Consider the following 22,834-nt stretch of genomic DNA (forward strand, 5'->3'; position numbering starts at 1 on the left):
ACAACTACTGTTTTTAGCAGCGTTAGCCTCATTGCTAAACTGAAGAAGCAAATTTTGGACACCAAACATGTTGTGGATGATCAGCTGCATTTATTTTTTTTATTATTATTTAGTGCTTAGAAAGCTATTCTAGACAAATGTATGAGTTTGTATGAGTATGTAAAAAAACAATTTGTGAAACATTGTAAACTACCAAAGCTTGATTGTCTTTTTTTTTTCTTCACAGGGCAGCAGGGTTCTCAACACATAGAGCCTCTCAGGTTTAATGCTTCTAACAACTACCTCACAAAAAGTTATTATATGAAACAGTTATGAACAATAATGCCAGAAGCCTGAGATATTGTTTAGTTATGGCATCACGTTTTGACTTGAAATATATCCTTTAAAATCCATTCATGGTTGAGAGAGTTATCAAGCAAAATACTTCCCAAAGAAATCTTATTTTCTCAGATTTACCATAAACAATATTACATATAAAGACACGTGTAGGTTCACTGTTCATTTTAGATAGTAAATAAGATGGTTATATTTGTGTTGTAGACACCACAACCCCTGGTCTGTATCACCACCACTGTAAAGAAATCAGAGCTGGTACATTTCTCTAAAGTGCACCATTTCACAACAAAACTGAATGAGTTTATTTACCAATATGATTATGCAGAAATATTGGAAAGAAAAAAAGGTGAAATTTCCTTTTAAAATAAACAACTGTTACAAATCTATGCTATGAGGGATGTGTACCTAGCACACTCTTTAAAAAAGGTGCTAAGGTGCTAAGAGTCTTTGAGCAGTGTCATAGAAGACCCACTTTTGGCTCCCTTAAAACATGTTTAACATGTAAAAGTATGAAGAACCCTTTTGGCACCATCATTTTTAAGAGTGTAGGCCATTTTTAAGAGTGTAGGCCATGTTGGTGACCCATCCCTGCCTGTAATGTTACTATTTCAGAGATGTGTGGTTCTGTTATAACAGTTACAATATGCTTAACTATTAGTATGTGTTAATTTAACTACTGTCTTCTACTTAACTACTTAACATTTGAATGAAGTAATTCTTCACAGCAGGTTTCTTGTCCAGAGGAGTTCACATCCACAAAGCAACACTGTAACCCTGCATATCTGAATTGCGATGGCTCTTAAAGCACTTTCTGAAAGAAGGAAACACTCGGCGAGTTGGAAATTGGGGGAGGTCACGATGACAAGAAGCAATTTCTGTCTCATCCTATGAGAAAATACTTCTGTAATACTTTTATACTGTGAGATTATTTGCACCTTAATCTCTGTATCCTAACTAACACTTATTCCAGCTTCCAAGACCAGTTGTTATTTGTATCCAGAAGAGTGTTAACAACATTGCTGTTGGAAGAGCACTGGAAAACAATTTGAAGGTTCTTTTTTTTTCTTTTTTTTTTTACAACTGCTGTTTTTAAAGTCAAATAAAATGCTTTTGCACTTTGTAATAATCAATCAGTGGTTTAAGATTCAATGACTTATGAAGCCAAGAATTCTGGTTACACTCAAAAATATCTGTGCCCATCCAGCAATCATGATTTCCCTGAGGGTTTCTCCCAAAATCTTATCAGTCTGTGCCACCTTGTACTCAGCACTTCACATACCTGTCAGTTCCAGAAGCTGCTGACTCTGTCGGGGGTGGGGGGGGGTTGTGGGCTGATGGCACAGTGCTGCTGTTTGTCATGTAAAAACGTTAATTTAGCATGTCGCTTCCACTTACATACATACATATGACAGCACCAGAGAATCTGTCCGACTTCAAAACACAGCTTAAATTTCACAAGACTGTAAAGTACATCACTTTTATTTATGTATGGCAATAAATATGTCATGACGAAATGTCTATACAATAGAAGCAATTTAATTTAATACTAATATCAAGACGATGTGCTTAGAGAGTCTAGGTTTATTGAAAAGCTTCATGGCATTTTAAGTTGCTTCTTATTTGAATTTTCCGATCCACCCTTAGGTGCAGCAGTTACACTAATAAGGTGAAAATAGGGATAATAAGGACCCAGATAGCATGAATATATCAGTCCACTGGCTTGATAAAGTCAGCAGTCTGAATGGTAAATTGAGAAATGGGACGCCTTACAGCCCAGAGGTTACGGGCAAATGAAGAATGAAGGACCACAAGTGTACCATTTGGAGGGCTTTAGTCTCACAAGCCAGGCAACCGCTTATTGTCTGGGGGTCTAGCGAGTTTTGTTGCTTAACTTGGCATAGAACCACCTACTTTGACAGGAAGGGGCCGTTTGACTGACATACAAAATAACAAACCATAACTCTTGTTTATGTGTAAGAGTGGGCAAATTTCAAAACAAGGCTACAACACTTGCTCAGCTTTTAAATACTTTAATAACTTTTAAAGATGTGATGTGATGAACTTCACACACATTTTTCAATCCAGTCACTGTATCTTGCTCTGAAGGCTCATCTCAGCACACAGAGCGGAGAACTGTTTGGAAAGCTGCTTCCGGTCAGAAAGTTCATACACATGAGATGTGTCTCAAAGTGAAAGCTGCAGTTGAGGTAAGTGAGACCTCCTAGTGCTGGTATATAAAGGCTACTGTTAAGTACTCACTCACATACAGTCAGGACAGCCTGAGCAGGCTGTATCAACATGTCACAGTGTTCTGATATAAGACACATTTCTTTACATCATTTGCATTTCATTACTAACTCTGGTGCTGCAGCATTTTACCACTCAGAGATCTTACCCAGTGGGACATAACAGCCTTCCTTAGCTGCATCCCTGGCTTTGAGACAGCTGGAACTGCAATCACTGCAATCAAAATAATCAGTGTGCCTTGCAAAGAATTTACAGTTTGTTGGTGCAACTGAATGATAAGATCTACAGCCAAAATAGGACCACACTATAAACTGCTGGTTCTCCTCCACATAGAATCAGCATGATTAATGTTTTTGTAGAGAACAGAATTAGAATAGGGCTGACACTCATAAAAACATCATCACACAGGCATCCAGTTACACAAAGAGAGCCAACAGCTATAATTTCCCCCTCACGTCTAATGACCTAGTTTTTTTGAGTGTGTTCCTTCACTTCCATCAGCGTGGCAGTTCAGAGTTCTGCCCAGCAAGAAAAGGGAGGCCAACCACACAAAAGAAACATCTGGTCAAGCTTAAACAATCTTATATAATACAATACCTTGATATATTCTGACTGCTTATGTTAGACATTTTAGACCAGTGGCATCAAACTCATAAGGAGATTTGAGGGGCCTTCATGAGCTGAATTTAAATGTGTTTTCAGAATCAGAATAATACTATTTTGGACTATGCAGTCATTTGATTTAGTCACATTTGAATAATGAAAGCAACCTGCATAAAATCAAACCTGGGTTTATTATCACAGTAAATCTAGTGTGATCTACCTAAATGGGTATTCCAGCCTTAAACTAGCTTTTAACATGTTATTTGTTATGTTTTGTAGTATTCTGTAGTGCAACCTTGCATCCCTCAGCCTCATGAGTCACTACAATACCCAGCATGCATTGCACAAATATACAGTCATGGCCAAAAGTTTTGAGACTGACACTGGCATTAATTCTAGATTGATCAGATGAATTGCAACTTGAACTTAATCACAAAAACCCCATTTCCACTGCAGTTCAGCCCTGCCACAAAATGACCTGATAACATCATTTCAGTGATTTTCTTGTTAGCTCAGGAGAAAGAGCTAATAAGGACAAGGCAACTGATATCACTCTGTCATGCTGATTGAATTAGAAGAGCAGACTAGTTGCTTTAAAAAGGGGGTGGTGCTTGAAATTATTGTTGTCTTCTGTTAACCATGGTTACCTCCAAGGAAACAAGTGCAGCCATCATTGCTTTGCATCAAAAGGGATTCACAGGCAAGGATGTTGCTGCTTGTACCTAAATCAACCATTTATCAGATCACCAAGAACTTCAAGGAGAGAAGTTCAGTTGCTGTGAAGGCTTCAGGGCGCCCAAGAAAGTCCAGCAAGTGCCAGGACCATCTGGATTCAGCTACAGGAATGGGTCACCACCAATGCAGAGCTTGCTCAGGAATGGCAGCAGGCAGGTGTGGGTGCATCTGCATGCACAGTGAGGCTAAGGCTTTTAGAAGACGGGCTGGTGTCAAGAAAGGCAGCAAAGAAGCCACTTTTCTCCAAAAAAAAAACATCAAGGACAGACTGACATTCTGCAGGAAGTGCAGGGATTGAACTGCAGGGGACTGGGGTAAAGTTATTTTCTCTGATGAAGCCCCCTTCAGACTGTTTGGGACATCTGGAAAAATGACTGTCCAGAGAAGAAAAGGTGAGCGCTACTATGAGTCCTGTGTCATGCCAACAATAAAGCATCCTGAGACCATTCATGTTTGGGGTTGCTTGTCATCCAAGGGAGTGGGCTCACTCACAATTTTGCCTAAGAACACTGCCATGAATAAAGAATGTTATCAAAACGTCCTCCAAGAGCAACTTCTCCCAATGATCCAAGAGCAATTTGGTGATGAACAAAGCTTTTTCCAGCATGATGGAGCATCATGTCGCAATGCAAAAGTGACAACTAAGTGGCTCGGTGAACAAAACATTAAGATCTTGGGTCCATGGCCAGGAAACTCCCCAAAACTCAATCCCATTGAGAACCTGTGATCAAGCCTCAAAAAGAGAATGGACAAACAAAAACACAGAAATTGTGATAAACTACAAGCACTGATTAGGCAAGAATGGGTTGCCATCATTATGCTTATTTATGTTATTGCAGCAGTGTCAAACCACATTCTGCATGTATTACAACAGCACTGCTCCATATTAAAAGAGTCCAGGTGCTAAACTGACCTGCCTGCAGTCCAGACTGTCACCTACTGAGAACATTTTGCGCATAATGAAACGAAAAATATTGCAAAGCAGACCCCGAACTGGTGATTGTAACGGTGCAATATATCATCAAATGGCTTTTGAGCTGATTACTACCTGACTGCCAAACTGCTGTGACCGCACCACCAGTCACTGTGTGGTATGCCAAAAGTTCATCTGATCAGATCTTGATATGATGTGGACAGCCTGGTCCTTATGATGCTGTCCTTCATTTTATGCTCATATATATCATTTGTTACATTTATTTCATTAGTCATAAAACTCTCATTTAGTCCATATTTCATTTCCAGTTTCTAATTTCTGTTCTTTTCCCTGATCAATCACATTTAATTGATGCTCCTCGCAGATGCCTTCTAAGTTTTTAGAAGGATCTTTAAGCTTTCATACATGATCACAGGGGCGGATTGTTAGAAAGAGGTTAAATGTATAACTCTTATATGCTTATTCTCTCTCTGAGGCCCTGATTTTCTGGAATGTTTTGGAATGTTCTGTACTGTTCTATGCATATCTATCATGTGTAAGTAACCTTGAGTGGGGGGAGATTGTTTGGGCCAGTCAAATGTGATGACACTCTCTATAATGTTTACTTACTTTCCCTCTCTGTGGAAGAATAAACACAAGTTAACATTGCTAACAAAATCAATAAGTTAGTCACCCTTTTTTGTTCTCTAAATACATCCTCTTCTCTCTCAAACTCAAACTCCATCCAGATCTTCATGAAGGTCATGTAGACAGCTTGATGTATTTGTCAAGAAAAGTTAAAAACCTTATAAAAATGCTTATAATCTTCAGTATTCAGTACTTCAGTATACCATAGAAACGTAAAAAAAAGATCTAAAAACACTGAAGCAGCAAACTTTGTGAAAACTAAAATTTGTGTCAGTCTCAAAATTTTGGCCAAGACTGTACACATTACACATACAGGAGCTTTTATGACATCCCATTCTAAATCCATAGGCATTAATATGGAGTTCGTCCCCCCTTTGCAGCTCCCTTTGCAGCTTTCTACAAGATTTTGTAGTGTGTCTATTTAGCCCATTCATCCAGAAGAGCATGTGAGGTCAGACACTAATGCTGGACAAGACGGCCTGGCTCACAATCTCCGTTCTAGTTTATCCCAAAGGTGTTTGATGGGGTTGAGGTGAGGGTCTGTGGGGGCCTGTCAAGTTCTTCCACACCAATCTTACCCAACCATGCCTTTATGGACCACAAATTTTGCTTTTCACAAAGTTTGCTGCTTCACTGTTTTTTCGATCTTTTTGTCACATGTTTCTGTGGTATACTGAAGTACAATTAAAAGCATTTCATAAGGTTTTTAACTTTTCTTGACAAATACATCAAGTTTATGCAAACACTCAACATTTACAGCGTTGACCCTTCTTTTTCAAGACTTCTGCAATTCGCCCAGGCCAGACACTGATGTTAGATGATAGGGCCTGCCTCGCAATCTCCGTTCTAGTTCATCCCAAAGATGTTTGATAGGGTTGAGGTCAGGGGTCTGTGCGGGCTGTCAAGTTCTTCAACGCCAAACTTATCCAACCATGCCCTTATGGACCTTGCTTTGTGCACTGGGGCATGCTGGAACAGAAAAGGTTCTTCCTCAAACTGTTCCCACAAAGTTGGAAGCAAACAATTGTCCAAAATTGAAACTAAGGGTTCTAGGCCAACTTCTGAAAAACAACCCCATAGCATTATCCCTCCTCCACCAAACTTTACAGTTGGCACAATGCAGTCAGACAGGTAACGTTCTCCTGGCATTCACCAAACCCAGACTCATCCTTCAGACTGCCAGATAGAGAAGCGTAATTCATCACTCTATAGAATACGTTTCCACTGCTCCAGCGTCCAGTGGTGCTGTGCTTTACACCACTCCCCACATTTGTATTTGGGTATTTTGATCTTAGGCTGGTGTGTGGCTGCTCAGCCATGGAAACCCATTTCATGAAGCTCCTAATGCACAGTTCTTCTGCTGGTGCAATTTGGAATTTGATGCCAAATTTTGACTTTGATGCCAACAACACATTCCAAAAAAGTTGGGACAGGGGCAACAAAAGGCTGGTAAAGTTGTGTAATGCTAAAAAAAACATCTGCTCGTTGATTGACAACAGGTCAATAACATGATTGGGTCTAAAAAAGCATCCCAGAGAGGCTGAGTCTTTCAGAAGTAATGATGGGGAGGGGTTCACCACTCTGTGAAAGACTGCATGAGCAAATGGCAACAATTCAAGAATAATGTTTCTCAACATAAAATAGCAAAGAACTTTTGTTTTAAATCATCTACGGTACATAATATGTAAAAAGTGTCCTGTGGTCTGACGAATCAACATTTGAAATTCTTTTTGGAAGTCTGTGTCCTCTGGGCTAAAGACCACTCAGTTTGTTATCAGTGCACAAAAGCCAGTATTCATGATGGTATAGGGGACCATTAGTGCACATCAGTGAAAGCACCATTAATGCTGAACGATACATACATGCTTTGGCAACATATGCTGCCATCCAGATGACGTCTTTTTCAGGGAGGGCCTGTTATTTCAGCACGACAGTGTCAAACCACATTCTGCATGTATTACAACAGCACTGCTCCATATTAAAAGAGTCCAGGTGCTAAACTGACCTGCCTGCAGTCCAGACTGTCACCTACTGAGTACATTTTGCGCATAATGAAACGAAAAATATTGCAAAGCAGACCCCGAACTGGTGATTGTAACGGTGCAGTATATCATCAAATGGCTTTTGAGCTGATTATTACCTGACTGCCAAACTGCTGTGACCGCACCACCAGTCACTGTGTGGTATGCCAAAAGTTCATCTGATCAGATCTTGATATGATGTGGACAGCCTGGTCCTTATGATGCTGTCCTTCATTTTATGCTCATATATATCATTTGTTACATTTATTTCATTAGTATAAAACTCTCATTTAGTCCATATTTCATTTCCAGTTTCTAATTTCTGTTCTTTTCCCTGATCAATCACATTTAATTGATGCTCCTCGCAGATGCCTTCTAAAGTTTTTAGAAGGATCTTTAAGCTTTCATACATGATCACAGGGGCGGATTGTTAGAAAGAGGTTAAATGTATAACTCTTATATGCTTATTCTCTCTCTGAGGCCCTGATTTTCTGTATGTCATTTTGGAATGTTCTGTACTGTTCCATGCGTATCTATCATGTGTAAGTAACCTTGAGTGGGGGGAGATTGTTTGGACAGTCAAATGTGATGACACTCTCTATAATGTTTACTTACTTTCGCTCTCTGTGGAAGAATAAACTGAACTGGTGATCTGGGTACATATCTGTATGACGACGTCTTGAAATAAACCTCCTCAAAAGTGAACGACTCCGTCTATTTTATTCTCAATAACTTCTTCAATGACACCACAAGTTAACATTGCTAACAAAATCAATAAGTTAGTCACCCTTTTTTTTCTCTAAATACATCCTCTTCTCTCTCAAGCTCAAACTACATCCAGATCTTCATGAAGGTCATGTAGACAGCTTGATTTTGTTTAACACTTACTGAGAACTCTAAAAATCACAGTGCAGCTGAACACTGTAGGCGGTCACTTTGGGTAATAAAGTGTTGTGCTGAATTCTGTCGAATAAAAAAATAAATAATAATCACAGTAATCTTTATTTATAGAGCACTTTTAATATGGAAATTCAATTAAAGAAATTGTAATTAATTAAAATCATATAAGGCAGACAGATGAAATTGAAAAGATAATCACCAAAAGACAGGTAGAATTTTAATTAAATGCTATGTTAAAGAGATACATTTTCAAATGTTTCTTGCATAAATACAAGGCCGTAGTACTGAAGATGCAGCAGCTACACTGGTCCATTTTGTGTTAAAACATTTGGACAAACCTCATATATTTGCTAGAGCACTTTTTCTGGATTTGACATTTGCATTTAACACTATTCAACCCAGTACTGTATTGTCAAAAATGGTTCAATAAGATATTAATCCTTATTTACAGCAGGTGGAAGTAAATAAAACACTATCACTGCCCATTATAACTGATGTTGGAGCACCACGACTATGTGTAAAGTCTGCTTCTGTGTATACTGTATATAAAAGACTGTAAAGGTCAGGAACCAAATCATTTTATTTTTAAATATTTAGATGATACTACGTTATTAGCTCTGTTGACGATAATGATGACATCAATTTATTTCACCAGGGTGTTAATAGGCTGGTAGAGCGGTGCAACCAGAATGCTCTTATTATTAATGCAAAGAAGACAGAGTAGATCAGTTTTTGGTCTCTCTCATAATCTGAAATTGTATTGAATACATGGACTACATGCCATATTCTGCTGTTTGACCATTTTCCCTGTTTGTGTATTTCCAGCTATGGCTTTTATCACTTACATCCTGGTGGCAGGATTGGCCTTGGGGACACAGAACCGGTAAGATGGGTGTTCTGCCCTCTCTTGCACTCCTGTGACAGGTCTTTGTGTACTGTTCAGTGTCTGGCCACTCTATTTCTAAACCCTACATTAGTGTAGACCTACTGTTCTGATTCGAAGGCCCTTTTTACACAAAGCATGCAAAAGAGTTTATTTTTAAGTCAAAAACTGCTGCAACACAAAATTAAGGGTCAACTTTCCAGTGAGTGTACTTGACCTAAGTTGCTTGTGCTTGTAAATAGCTGATGACGTGACTGCTATTCAGGGATGGGGGAGTAGCTAAGTAGTGCGCTACTTTTTGTAGCCAATAAGTGTAGCCGCTACAGTTTTATGAAATGTAGCCAATAGCTGTAGCACCTACAAATTTTTGTGTAGCTATAGCGATAACTTTCACTACAATTTCGCTACAGGCTTCAGGCAATCCACACAAAATTTGAACCTCAGCATGTGGTCGTTAATTGGGCTAGTGGCGATTGTGCACTCCTGACTGAGTTGTGGTCAGTTCGAGCAAACGGTCACGTGCTGGTCTCTTGCCGATCACCCCTTTGTAGGCTTAACTTGGGGGTCGGCAACCGAAATGTTAAGAAGAGCCATTTTGTCCTTTCAACAAAAATAAAACCACCTTGGGAGACACAACATTTATGTCCATTTTACCATCTTGGCTGTAAATATGTCTCAGTATGTGCTGATGTGCGAGTATAGACTAAAAATATAAACGAAATATAAATGAAGTCTAGTTCAGCCCTGGTGTGGCCCATTATTGAAGTGTTTGCTGTACTTACCCATATGGAAAAAATATTCTAAATGTATTATCAAATATGTTTTTGCAATGTATGAAAAATGAATTTGTTAAATATATTTTTTTTTTTTTCAATTGAATGTAGAGCTAACAAAAGTTACAGATATAACTAAATGGCACCGACTTGTATGTTTTGCATTGTACTTTGCATTAAGGATTGTATGTATGAATTAAGACACTCACACAAAATATATTTCAGTCATTGAACTGCATTTTCACAGAGCAAGGTTCATTTGCTAATATTTACTATTAAGATACTGGAATACAAATTCATTTCAAAAGGTAACCAAACTGTGCATTAGACAGGTATTTTGGCTATTTTAATACGTTTTTAAATGTATTTGATAAATACATTTACACACACTTATTTTTATATGATACATTTCTATGTGTAATATTTCCCCATACAGTTTAAAACAAATGTATTAATAAAAGTGTTAATATGTCAACATATTCTGAAATACATTTTAGTGTTTGGGATGTATTTTACCTGTTATTTTCTGTAGAAGATATGCACTTTTCACTAACAAAATCTACACAATATAGTTCACCAGCTGTTTATACACCCATTTATCATGCTTTCTTGGCTTCTTTGTTCAATCTTAAAACATTTATTTTTTATTACTTTGTGTAACACTTTGTTAAACAGCAGCTATATACACCTTATATATCACTGTTGTCAGAAGAAAGCCTCATATCTCCATTTTTGACGTTTTTAAGTTTTTGACATAATTTGAAAATGCCTGTTGTCCTTTTACATTGTGTGTAAATTTCATGATGAATGGACTAAAAGAAAACTCGGAAAAAAGTCTGATTCCATTGACCTACATTAAAAGTAAAGTAGGTTTTCTCCTTCTCTTGTAAACTTACCATTTTGGAGATACAAGGTTTTCTTCCAACAACAGCGATATAAGATATGAAACTGTCACTGGGGCAGCACCACTCTTATCACCACTCTTGCCTCAGTACCTTTAGTCAGGGAACATAATTGTACCATAATCCATTGAAATTATATTTTCTAAGATGTATTGACTCCACACACCCCATCTCATCATGGATACAGATAAAAGCTGGTAAGCTGGAATGAGTGGCACTTAGCATTTAAAGATTAAGGTGCAAATAAACTCACAGTATAAGAGTATAAGAGTATTATTTTTGAAGAGGATTAGCTGACACAAACACAAATGCTTCTTGACAATATGAACTCCCTGAGTGTTTCCAACACTTTCCAGAGTATGTGCACAAAGAACTACTGCCTTTCAAATATCACATCAGCTAAATTCTAGTCAGCAACATTGAACAGCTTGACATTGTGACAAAAAATGAGCTAATTGCCTGGGAAAAAAAACAAAACAAAACACAAAATAAAGAAAAAAAAACAGCAGACTGTGATTGTTCATTTAACATTTCAGTCAAAAGGTTGTTGTAGATGTTGCAGATGGAGGTTCTAAGCAATTTTACCAGGGTGGCAAAGGGGTTGTCCAGAGGTTCATCTGGTTGGCAGCATGAGTGTGTGACCCAGGTGGAGGAGTGCAGGGGGACTGGTATGGGGTTGGTGCGTGAGTTTGGTGGAGCGTGAGTTTGAACAGTTCTTTCACCGATTGCCAACACAGAAGAGATTTACTCACAATGAGAAAGTGTGAGGGGTGTGGGCTGGTGGTTGGAGAGTTTGGGGGATGGTGTGGGGTGGGGTACAGAGAGGCCATGGTTGTGGAGCTTGGAGCTGTTACACCTCTCTTCTTAAAGGCACAAACAACCGCCCCACAGTGAGGCGGAAGGTGTGGCAGATTTAGCCAGTTGGATTTCAGGAAAGGCCCTGGCCACCTTGGCCACCCCTTTAAAAGTGCACAGGCATGAAGATGTCAACTCATCTGGGAATATCCCCAAAAAGGGAAAAAGAAAAGAAATAATCTTTAAATTACCTGTACAATAAGATTTTGGGGGCCTACAGTCTCACTAACCATAGTGCCAAGTTATGCCCCTGGGCAGAAGATTCAAAAAGCTGTTTCTAAAAGAAGAGATAAATGTGGTTTTAGCAGGTTATAAAGTCAGTGTGCCACGAGCATCTAAATCTGAGCCAAATTTGCAGGTTTTATTAACAAATCCTTATTTGAGGGAAAAAACAAATTAAGTTTTAATGTATGTTAAATTGGTGTCATTCTAAATTATTTTGTGTTGTTCCTATTAGTCCATACTTCTTGGAATTTGTGCACAATGTATAAGCTGGTGTTTTTAAGTGGTGTAAAAATGCTAGCAGTTAGACTAGTGTGACTGGTAATACTGATACCTTTCACACATAGCAGAATGGGCATGTCCTGCCCAGCCAGAACACCATGCGATGCCTATCTAAAGACTACTCATGCTACATTTTGCTACATCTGTAACATGATTAAATTGTAATTAGCTCTGGATAAGAGTGTCTGTCAAATTTACAAACATAAAAAACAACAGCCAAAAAAAAAAAGGTTAAAAGGTTTTGATATGACACCAACGATCATACAGCTGATTTCAGTGAATATTCAGGGCTTGTCTAAGTACTTCAGATACAGCAGGAATCAGCTTATCTGAATAGTCCCACAGACGTGTATCCTCTATAACGGAGTCTTGTGAAAAGTACTGGCTTGGATAATTTTTAATGTAGTACATGCGGGCGATTTTGGAGTCCACCCTGACAGTACCACTCGTGGAATCCAAAAGGCCATGCACTGTAGCTTTAAACACTAACCGAGGATTCGCGATGACTTTGAAATTGTTGAACACATTTGGGTCAACGGGTATCCTGTATACATGCAGTAAGATGTTTTCTCCCTCAACCTGCTTCCATAAAGCTGGTGTATTCTCAGGTTTCTGATAACTGGAAAGGGAAAGGGGAAATACATTATTCTCAAACTCAAATCCTGCATGATGTTGGTACATCATCTCCAGCTGAGGAATGAGTGTCGTCCAGTTATCTTCTTTCAAAGGAAGAATTAATTCATCCAAATTTTGTAGAGCTACATAGTGACTCTCATACATGTAGCGATACACACAGTCATTGAGAGCCACAATTTGCCCATAGTATTCCAGATCCCCTGGTGAAATGGACTTCTTCCATCCTGTGGCCACTTTGATGTAGCAGACATATTCCATGGGATGATGTCCACAAAGCCCTGCTTAACATAGTAGTCCAGAACCTTCTGCGTATCTGGGTAACAACTGGTCTTGTAAATGGCTACCTTCTGAACACCAAGCAGCTTGAACATCTCCATGGTCTGCACAAGCCCCAACACATTCCAGTAATCATACATTACAGATATACATACTGTAAAATCATAAGGGAAGTTTTCTGTCCTGGGCTGTTGATTCCCAACAGGTTGAAAGGATTGTATATTCCATAGAGATCTGCCCCCTTCATGCGTTCGGGAAGTAATAGCCACGTATGTTGGTGTTGTACATGTTATAGGGACCTGACAAATAATATCCGCTGTGCCATAGTCATATTCAAAGTGGTCAGAGTGAATGTCGAGGCTGGCAGCTGCAGAAATGTTCCTTCCATCGCAACATAACAAGCAGTAGTATTGCACTTGCTCTCTACGAAACACTATAGAGACTGTTCGTATCATTTTCCTGCCTAAACGGTGCTCCACATAGGAACCGATCACATAGGCTTTGTGGTGAGCAACTTTAATCATGGGACCACTCTGCACCGGCACACCGCATGCCAAGTGTGGTGAAGAACCTGGTGTAGAACTTGGTGTAGAACTTGGTATAGAACTTGGTGTAGCGCTTGTAGTTCCAATAGAAGAGTCAGGTTGCTTTTCAGTAGCTTCTTGATGAACAATCTCCTTTTGTGTTCCTTTCCTACCGGGATAAACTATATGAGGCTTAATAGTAATAGTTACATTGTTTCCTAAGTAGACAAGGATGAAGATGATTGACAGGATGAGAAGCACCTTGCCTTGGGGAGAACTATGCTGCCCTGTGCAGAAAAAAAAGACGATCAAACTTTGGCAGTTAAAAATCTGTGACAAATTACTTAAATACAGAGTATTGCTGACAGCTGTTTTACATATTCAGACACAGTGCAAGGTTTTTGTCTGAAGTTGCTTCGTGGACATTAAAGGGATGGTTCATTGAAAGCTTAAATGTAGCCATTAAGCCAAAACTTGTTTCATGTCCAAATGTGGCTTCTTTACTTGAAGTTATGAGGCAAACAAACACTACAAATCAATAGTTACCCAAATCTTTTCCAAAAATACATTCCCCAAACTTCTTTCAACCCACTCAAACCACAAGAAGTCTTTAATAAAGCCTCTGTCAACAAGGTTTCAAATTTAAAAACTTGACAGTAAATATATATGCTGCTGAAAAAGTGTTTATCAGTGTTGTATTCAGGAAACACATCTAAATCAATACAACTTAATAGTTTATAAATGCTCCAAAAAGAAGTCATGATCTCTATAATTTAAACAAGAAATCTCTAAGATAAGGGGTAATCCCTGTACCTCTTCAATCCATGGGTTAAAATTTAAGATACATTTAAGGCCAAAGGTATCTCGAAACTATCACAAAAATAAGTTATTGAATACAAACAAACAAACAAAAATCTTATCTGTGAAAAAGCTTTAAAAGCATTAAACTCTTTGGACATAATTTTCAGAATGATTTATTTTCCATATGGGTCACATTCAGTAGTGTGACAGGATTGACTGTTTACCTAGAAAGGTTGTTGTCCTTTTGCTAAATGTTCTCAAATGGTGCAATCAATCATTTACAAATGTTTCACCACGAATGAAAGAGTGTAAGATTAAATTCCCAGTAACTGAGCCCAGGGACACATTTCTTACTTTTGAACATAAATGTATCTTCCTTATTATTATTATGATTACTATTATTATTATATATTATTATTATTATTATTTTAGCTGATCTCTCTCTCTCTCTCTCTCTCTTTCTCTCTCTCTCTCTTTCTGTCTGAGGCTGACACAGATGTAAATTAAGTTCACTGTAATAAAATAACAAGGTCGGATGTAAAGAGCTGCAATAACAGTTCTTCTGTTATCAATGCTGTATCTTCTATCTGTATCATCATTAAAGTGACAATGACATCACATGATGATGCAGTTGTTAACTTTAAGACTATAATGCCTCTGAAAAGTTTTCACTGCTGGGCACTTTCATTAAAGATGCATGTAAACGTGGAGTTCAGCTGCCACGAAAACTTTACAAACTGTAAACATCATCTTCACAGTCCAATTCTATTTCTTTTGTTGCTGCTTTGGATCAAAATCGGGTGAATAAACTACATAAATACACAAAGATCTGGCCTAAAAGCACCATCTCACTTTTACACATGTAGCCCATCACACTCCAGATTACACACACATTTCTATTGTGTCTGAGAAATATACCTTTCCAGAAGCCTATTTACCTTCTCATTAGACACCAGAAAAAGAAAAGAAGACATGTCTTTAGGCTACAGTTAGACAGTGGAGGAGAAGAACAGAGGAGGAGGAATAGAAAGCCAAAGCAGGCTGTTTGGTACCTGAAACTGACATACTGAGCTAAAAGCTCTCTGCCATCCAGCGCTGCTGTAGTTACTGTTGACTCTTCAGTTCACTGGGTGGGAATATAACTACCTCAGCCGTTCAACCAGAAGAGCTGCCCTGTTATTCTTCCATGCACACATACTCTCTCACAATCTGTCTTCTCAACCTTGCATTTAAATGCTTGGCTCATATGGTCTGTAATTTCAAAAGCCGGCACTATAAATTGACTCTTCTCTCTTCTTAAACTTTATTTCTTTCAATTTAAATGTGCAAATTGTTAGAATAGAAGCCTGTTCCTGACATTTAAAATCAATATTTTTTTTTATTATTAAGTGAACTGCTATGCCATTACTTTGCAATAGTAATTATTTTGAGAAATTTACACACACACACACACACACACACACACACACACACACAGTTCAGGGTTTGAAACTGTTAATCGTTATGTTCTTGTTTCTCATCTTTTCTCCTTTGGAAACACTGATACAGCCTCATGATAGCTCAGGTCATATTTTACAAACAGACAACAGTTTATCACACTGGGTTCAGACAAGTTTTCCTCCTCTCCTGTTACATGTGGTGATCCTCAGGGCTCAGTTCTAGGACCACTTGTTTTCCTAATCTAAATCGTACCACTTGGCCAGATTATTCATAGCCATTGTCTTAATGTTCACTACTATGCTGATGATACCTCAGTACACACTCAGATTCCCCTCCCAATACACTAATCTAAATTTCCAAAATAAAGCTTTGGATGTACGATAACTTCATCATGCTGAACACTGATAAAACTGAAGTTCTTCTGGTCGGCCCTAAGTTTTTACTATCAAAATCATCAAATTTTTCTGTTAGTATTGATGGTGTGCTTGTTAAGCTGCAGATGTTGTCAGAAACTTTAGTGTTTTAGTTGACCCATCACTTAATTTTGATCTAGATATTAAGTCCCTCACCAAGACTGTATTCTTTCACTTACATAATGTTGTTTGCCCCCCCCTCCTTCCTGACTGATAATTCACTCCACCCACCTCTTTAATGAATGGGTTAAAATTTTATATACATTTGAGGACAAAATTATCTTAAAACTATTATAAAACAAGAAATAAGGTATCAATAAACAAACAAAAAAGCAAATAAAAAAGCTTTTAAAGGCATTAAACTCTTTGGACATCTGGTTCCTACATTTTAGAAATGAAATGTTTTTGATGTGTATAAATATGTATAAAAAATACATGCTCATGCTTTTCTTTTCTGAATGGGCATGTATTTTTTATACATATTTATACACATCAAAAACATTATTTAATTTCTAAAATGTAGGAACCAGATGTCCAAAGAGTTTAATGCCTTTAAAAGCTTTTTTATTTGCTTTTTTGTTTGTTTATTGATACCTTATTTCTTGTTTTATGATAGTTTTAAGATAATTTTGTCCTCAAATGTATATAAAATTTTAACCCATTCATTAAAGAGGTGGGTGGAGTGAATTATCAGTCAGGAAGGAGGGGGGGACAAACAACGTTACGTAAGTGAAAGAATACAGTCTTTCAATCATTTACAAATGTTTCACCACACGAATTTAAGAGTGTAAGATTAAACTCACATTAACTGAGCCTAAGGATTCTTTTTGGAATTTAAACATAAATTTATCTTTAAGCAGAAATATATGTATGCTGTATGTCATTGCAGCTGTGTTCTCTCTCTTTCACTCTCTCTCTTTCCTGTCTGAGGCTGTCTGAAGTTCACTATAATAAGACATCAAGCTGGATGTAAAGAGCTACAACAGCTTTCGCGTTATTGACGCTGTATCTTCTAATATATTTGTATCATCAGCAAAGTGACTTGATGGCCAAATAATGATGCAGTTAACCTAAAGGCTATAATACCTCTGAAAAGTTTTCACTGCTGTGCGCTTTCATTAAAGATGCATGAAAACATGAGCTTCAGCTGCCTGGACAACTGTACAAACTGTAAGCCAAAAACAGTCAAATAAATTAAATAAATACGCAAAGATCTGGCCTAAAAGCACCATCTCACTTTTACACATGTAGCCTATCACACTCCAGATTACACACACATTTTTTTTGTCTAAGAAATACACCTTTACAGAAGCCTATTTACCTACTCATTACACACCGGAAAAAAAAGAAAAACGTGTCCATTAGGTTACAGTTAGACAGTGGAGGAGAAGAACAGAGGAAAAGGAACAGAAAGCCGAATCAGGCCTGCCTGGTACCTGAAACTGACATACTGAGCTAAAAGCTCTCCTCTATCCAGCCCTGCTGTAACATTTCCATACAAACCAAAAGTAACGGTTGACTCCACAGTTCACTGGGCGGGTCCAGAACTGCCTCAAATTTACCATCTAACTATTATTTTTTAAAAATTAAAACTTAAAGATAAAAGACAATGAAATAGAAAATAAATTATGGATTAAAAGAAATTCGATATACACTCACTGAGCACTTTATTAGGAAGACACGTACACCTACCCATTTATAATATTATTATTATATATTTCATTTTAAGTGAACTGCTATGGCATTAGTTTGTCATTATTTTTAGACATATTATTTAGAGAAATTTTCTTATCACACACACACACACAAAGTCATATCATATATATATATTCATCATCATCGTTAACCGCTTAGGCCAGATTGGGTCGCAGTAGCAGTTGGGAGAGCAGAGAATCCCAGATGACCCTGTCCCCCGCAACTTCCTCCAGCTCATTTCCGGGGACCCAAGCCGCTCCCAGGCCAACTTGGAGATATAATCCCTCCAGCAGGTCCTAGGAGGACCCCGGAGTTTTGTTCCGGTAGGCCGTGCCTGGTACACCCCCACCGGGAGGTGTCCAGGGGGCATCCAGATCAGATGCCTGAACCACCTCAGCTGGCTTCACTCAATGCGGAGGAGTAATGGCTCTTCTCCGAGCTCCTCCCGGATGGCCGAGCTCCTCACCCTATCAAATAGAGTGTAGCCCACCACCCTGCGAAGAAAGCTCATTTGTATTCACGATCTCATTCTTTCGGTGAAGAGCTCATGACCATAGGTGAGGGTCGGGATGTAGACCGACCGGTAAACGGAGAGCTTTGCCTTATGGCTCAGCGCCTTCTTCACCACTACAGTCCGGTGCAGCGACTGTATTACTGCTGCCGCCTGTCCCAGCCTGCGGTCGATCTCACGATCCCTCTTCCCATCACTTGTGAACAAGACCCCAAGATATTTAAACTCCTCCACCTTGGGCAAGTCCTTTCCCCTTACCTGGAGTGGGCATGCCATCCTTTTCTGGGCTAAGACCATGGACTCAGACTTGGAGGTGCTGATCCTCATACCAACCGCTTCACACTCAGCTGTAAACCGCTTCAGTGCGCGCTGGAGGCATCCATGTGATCCAGCCAAAAGATTAACATCGTCTGCAAATAGCAGAGACGCCACCCTCCGGCCTCTACACATAATGCCCTCCTGACCCCGGCTACGCCTTGACAGCCTGTCCATGAATATCACAAACAGGAGTGGAGACAGGGCACAACCCTGGCGGAGCCCAACGCTAACACTGAAAGAGTCCGACTTAATGCCGAGTATACGAACACAGCTCTCTCGACGGGCGTACAGAGATCCCCACAGTACAACCCAGTAGTAACCCCGGCACCCCATACTCCCGGAGGACCTCCCACAAGATATCTCAGGGAACACGGTCGTAAGCCTTCTCCAAATCCACAAAACGCATGTAGACTGGGTTGGCAAACTCCCATGCCCCCTCAACAATCCGTGAGAGGGTGAAAAGCTGGTCCATTGTTTCACGGCCAGGACGGATTCTGCATTGTTCCTCCTTAATCTGAGGTTCAATTATCGGCCAAAGTCTCCTTTCCAGCACTTTGGCATAGACTTCCCCAGGGAAGCTGAGCAGCGTGATACCCCGATAGTTGGCACACACCCTCCGGTCCCCTTTCTTAAAAATAGGGACCACCACCCTGGTCTGCCAGTCCAAGGGTACTGTTCCCAAGGTCCATGCAATATTGCAGAGGCGTGTCACCCACAACAGCCCCACAATGGCCAGAGCCTTAAGGATCTCTGGACGAATCTCATCCACCCCTGGTGCCTTGCCACTAAAGAGCTTGCCAACTACCTCAGTGACCTCCACCAAGGAAATGGAGCTTGACACGCCAGAGGCCTCTGGGCCTGACTCCCGTGAGGGAGGCATGTCTCCCGGATTAAGGGATATCCTCAAAGTGCTCTTTCCACCAACTGACAATATCCTCATTTGAAGTCAGAGTTTCTCCACCCCTGCCGAACACAGCTTGGGCGCAGCCAGACAGTTTTCCAAAAACTCCTTGAGGCCAACTGAAAGTCTTTTTCCATGGCTTCACCAAACTCCCCCCATGCCCTGGATTTTGCTTCTGCCCACATTGCAGCTGCCACCTTTTTTGCCTGTTGGTACCTATATGCTGAGTCGGGAGACCTTCAGGCCCCGGGCTTCCAAAAAAAACCCTCCATGAAAAACGGACACAGAAGATCATGTACCCTGCCCGAGAGAGTGCCTGGTGGCCGGGCAGCCCACGTAACCCGGCCGGGCTCAGCCCGAAGAGACTACATGGGGGGACCATGTGGGCCCACCACCCGCAAGGTCCAGCATGGAGGAGCGGTGCAGTGCCGTATAGGCAGTGGAAGATTGCAGGGGGGCCCTTGGTGGCCTAGGCTCCTGCATAAATATATATAATTCAAGTTTTTCCTCTTCAGTCTCCACTTAATACCCCATAATGACAAAATGAAAACAGAAATTTAGAAAATTGTGCAAATTTATTAAAAGAGGAAAAACTAAAATTTCACATGGACATAAGCATTCGGACCCTTTGATATGACACTTGTCCACCTGTGGTAAATTCAGTTCATTGGACAGGATTTGGAAAGACACACACCTGTCTATATAAGGTCTCACAGCTGACAATGCATGTCAGAGCAAAACTCAAGCCATGAGGAGAAAAGAACTGCCTGTAGAGCTCAGAGACAGGATTGTGTGGAGGCAGATCTGAAGAAGGCTACAAAAAATTCTGCCTCACTCAAAGTTCCCGAGAGCACAGTGACCTCCATAATTTTTAAAGTTTGGTCATTTGGAACAACCAGGATGCTTTCCTAGAGCTGGCTGGCCCACCTCACTAAGTAATCAGGGGAGAAGGGCCTTGGTAAGTGAGGTGACCAAGAACCCAATGGTCACTTTGGCTGAGCTCCAAAGATCCTGTGTGCAGATAGAAGAAACTTCCAGAAGGTCAACCATCACTGCAGCACTCTACCAAACTGGGCTTTATGGCAGAGTGGCCAGAAAGAAGCCTCCCCTCAGTAAAAGACACACGAAAGCCTGCCTGGAGGAAACCAGGCACTGCTACTCACCTGCCCAATAACATCCCTACAGTGAAGCATGGTGATGGCAGCATCATGCTGTGGGGTTGTTTCTCAGCAGCTGGGATAGGGAGACTGGTCAGGGTTGAGGGACAGCTGAATGGAGCAAAGTACAGAGATATTCTTAATGAAAACCTGATCCAGAGCAGTCGGGACCTCAGACTGGGCTGAAGGTTCACTGAAGGTGTGCCGACCTTGTGCCATCATACCCAAGAAGACTGGAGGCTGAAATCACTGCCAAAGGTGCTTCAACTAAGTACTGAGTAAAGGGTCTGAATACTTATGTCAGTGCAATGTTTTAGTTTTTCCTTTTCAATAAATTTGCAAAACTTTCAAAAATTCCGTTTTCACTTTGGCGTTATGGGTACTGAGTGCAGAATGATGGGGAAAAGTTATTTTTTATTTATTTTTTTTATTTTAGCACAAGGCTGCAACATAACAAAATGTGAAAAAAGTGAAAGGGTCTGAAGACTTTTCGAATGCATTGTGTGTTTATGTGTTTATGTTATGTGTTATATTAGCCCCAGCCTGGCACACCTGTGGACTCCTCTACTTAAGGCTATAGCAAACAGCAGCCCTTTGTCACACCTTTGTAGAGGGGTGACCGGTACGGTACATAGCCCAGTTGGGTATTTAAACAAAAAGGAAAAGAAAAGAGTGCTGGATTAAAAGAAAATGAGAAATTATTTTCAGCCTTTGTTTCAGCACGCTGCTTTCAGCGTCTGCTTTGTTTGCCCTTTCTCACCGTGTTTTGTTTTTTTTTGTTGTTTTTTATTCCCATTCATTGAGGTGTTTTTCCCGTTTTTGCCTGTGCTTCCCAGTGGCGCAGCGGTACCTCCTCGGACCGCCGAACAGTACATCGGCAGTTCGCCTGGCTCTGAGCCACCTCAACCCCAACGTGCAAACTCGCTCAATTCACACTCCATCACGTCATTAAATTCATTTAAGACCCTTTCTCACTGGTTTTTCTCTCTGCACTTGGGTCTGCCTCCCTGCCATCCTGTAACAATTCTGTGCCGATGCTACATAATACTCATCAATACCCTGTAGATACTGAAAGAGCACATGAATGGAAGTGACCATCTCAGATCCAAAAAGCATTCCCTTCAGTCAGGTAGACAACACCTTTAGTACATGAAATGGTGAAGAATACAATGCCTAAAAAGCTATTCGTGGTAGAGAGGTACATGCATCATGAAAAATTCTACAAAAAACATTTAAAAGATTCACTGCTATTTCACCATGATCAAAATTACATACAATACCTCTCAAGGCATGTGCTGTGTGACTCATTCTGAAGAGCAAATACAATGGATGTTTTTTTGCATCGTGGACATTGCAAAGCCTTACTCCTGTTACCACCAAGTAGTGAAGTGTATTTCTTGGTAATGAACCAACTCTGAACAGTTTTGTTTACACTATGCATTGAAGCAAGATGAAAATTGCTGGAGTTCCCTTTAAGTTGGCATGCAAGTTGAAATTGCTGTAGTAAGTTTTTTTTTGAGAAACTACATCCAAAGGTGGTGAGTAATCTCATACTTTTTCTTTGGGTTCTGCATCTAGACTGCATGGCTGTCACATCTCTCTCTATGGAGCTTTGGTATTTTATTTTAGACCAAATTGATCTCAAGAAGAGAACAATAGCATCTAGCAAGACTTTTTTCTATGCTGATAGACATTAGATGCACTACGAAGTTCAATTGTAGCTCTACAGTGAACCTGATCTTTTTCACTCAAGTTAGTGAACCTTGTCAAGGCTAAGGCTTCAGCCCAGGGGTACTCGGTCCTGCTCCTGGAGATCAACCACCCTGCAGAGTTTAGCTCCAG

The 22,834-nt window shown here is 39.9% G+C and overlaps 1 protein-coding gene across 2 annotated transcripts; it reads right to left on the reverse strand.

The window, feature by feature from the left end:
• Positions 1 to 12,546: 12,546 nt before the first annotated feature.
• LOC118817861 lies at positions 12,547 to 17,875 on the reverse strand. 2 transcript variants are annotated; one of them, XM_036584836.1, is made up of 2 exons: positions 17,847 to 17,875; positions 12,547 to 14,043 (listed from the first exon to the last, which is right to left on the reverse strand). In XM_036584836.1, exons 1-2 carry the CDS (start codon positions 17,857 to 17,859, stop codon positions 13,079 to 13,081), a joined length of 978 nt encoding a protein of 325 aa, XP_036440729.1. In that variant the 5' UTR covers positions 17,860 to 17,875; the 3' UTR covers positions 12,547 to 13,078. The 2 variants fall into 2 exon arrangements, with proteins under 2 accessions (XP_036440729.1, XP_036440728.1); XM_036584835.1 differs by lacking the exon at positions 17,847 to 17,875 and adding an exon at positions 15,610 to 15,761.
• Positions 17,876 to 22,834: the final 4,959 nt, after the last annotated feature.

The sequence above is a fragment of the Colossoma macropomum genome, unplaced genomic scaffold (genome assembly GCF_904425465.1).
Source record: "Colossoma macropomum unplaced genomic scaffold, Colossoma_macropomum, whole genome shotgun sequence".
Classification (NCBI taxonomy): Eukaryota; Metazoa; Chordata; class Actinopteri; order Characiformes; family Serrasalmidae; genus Colossoma; species Colossoma macropomum.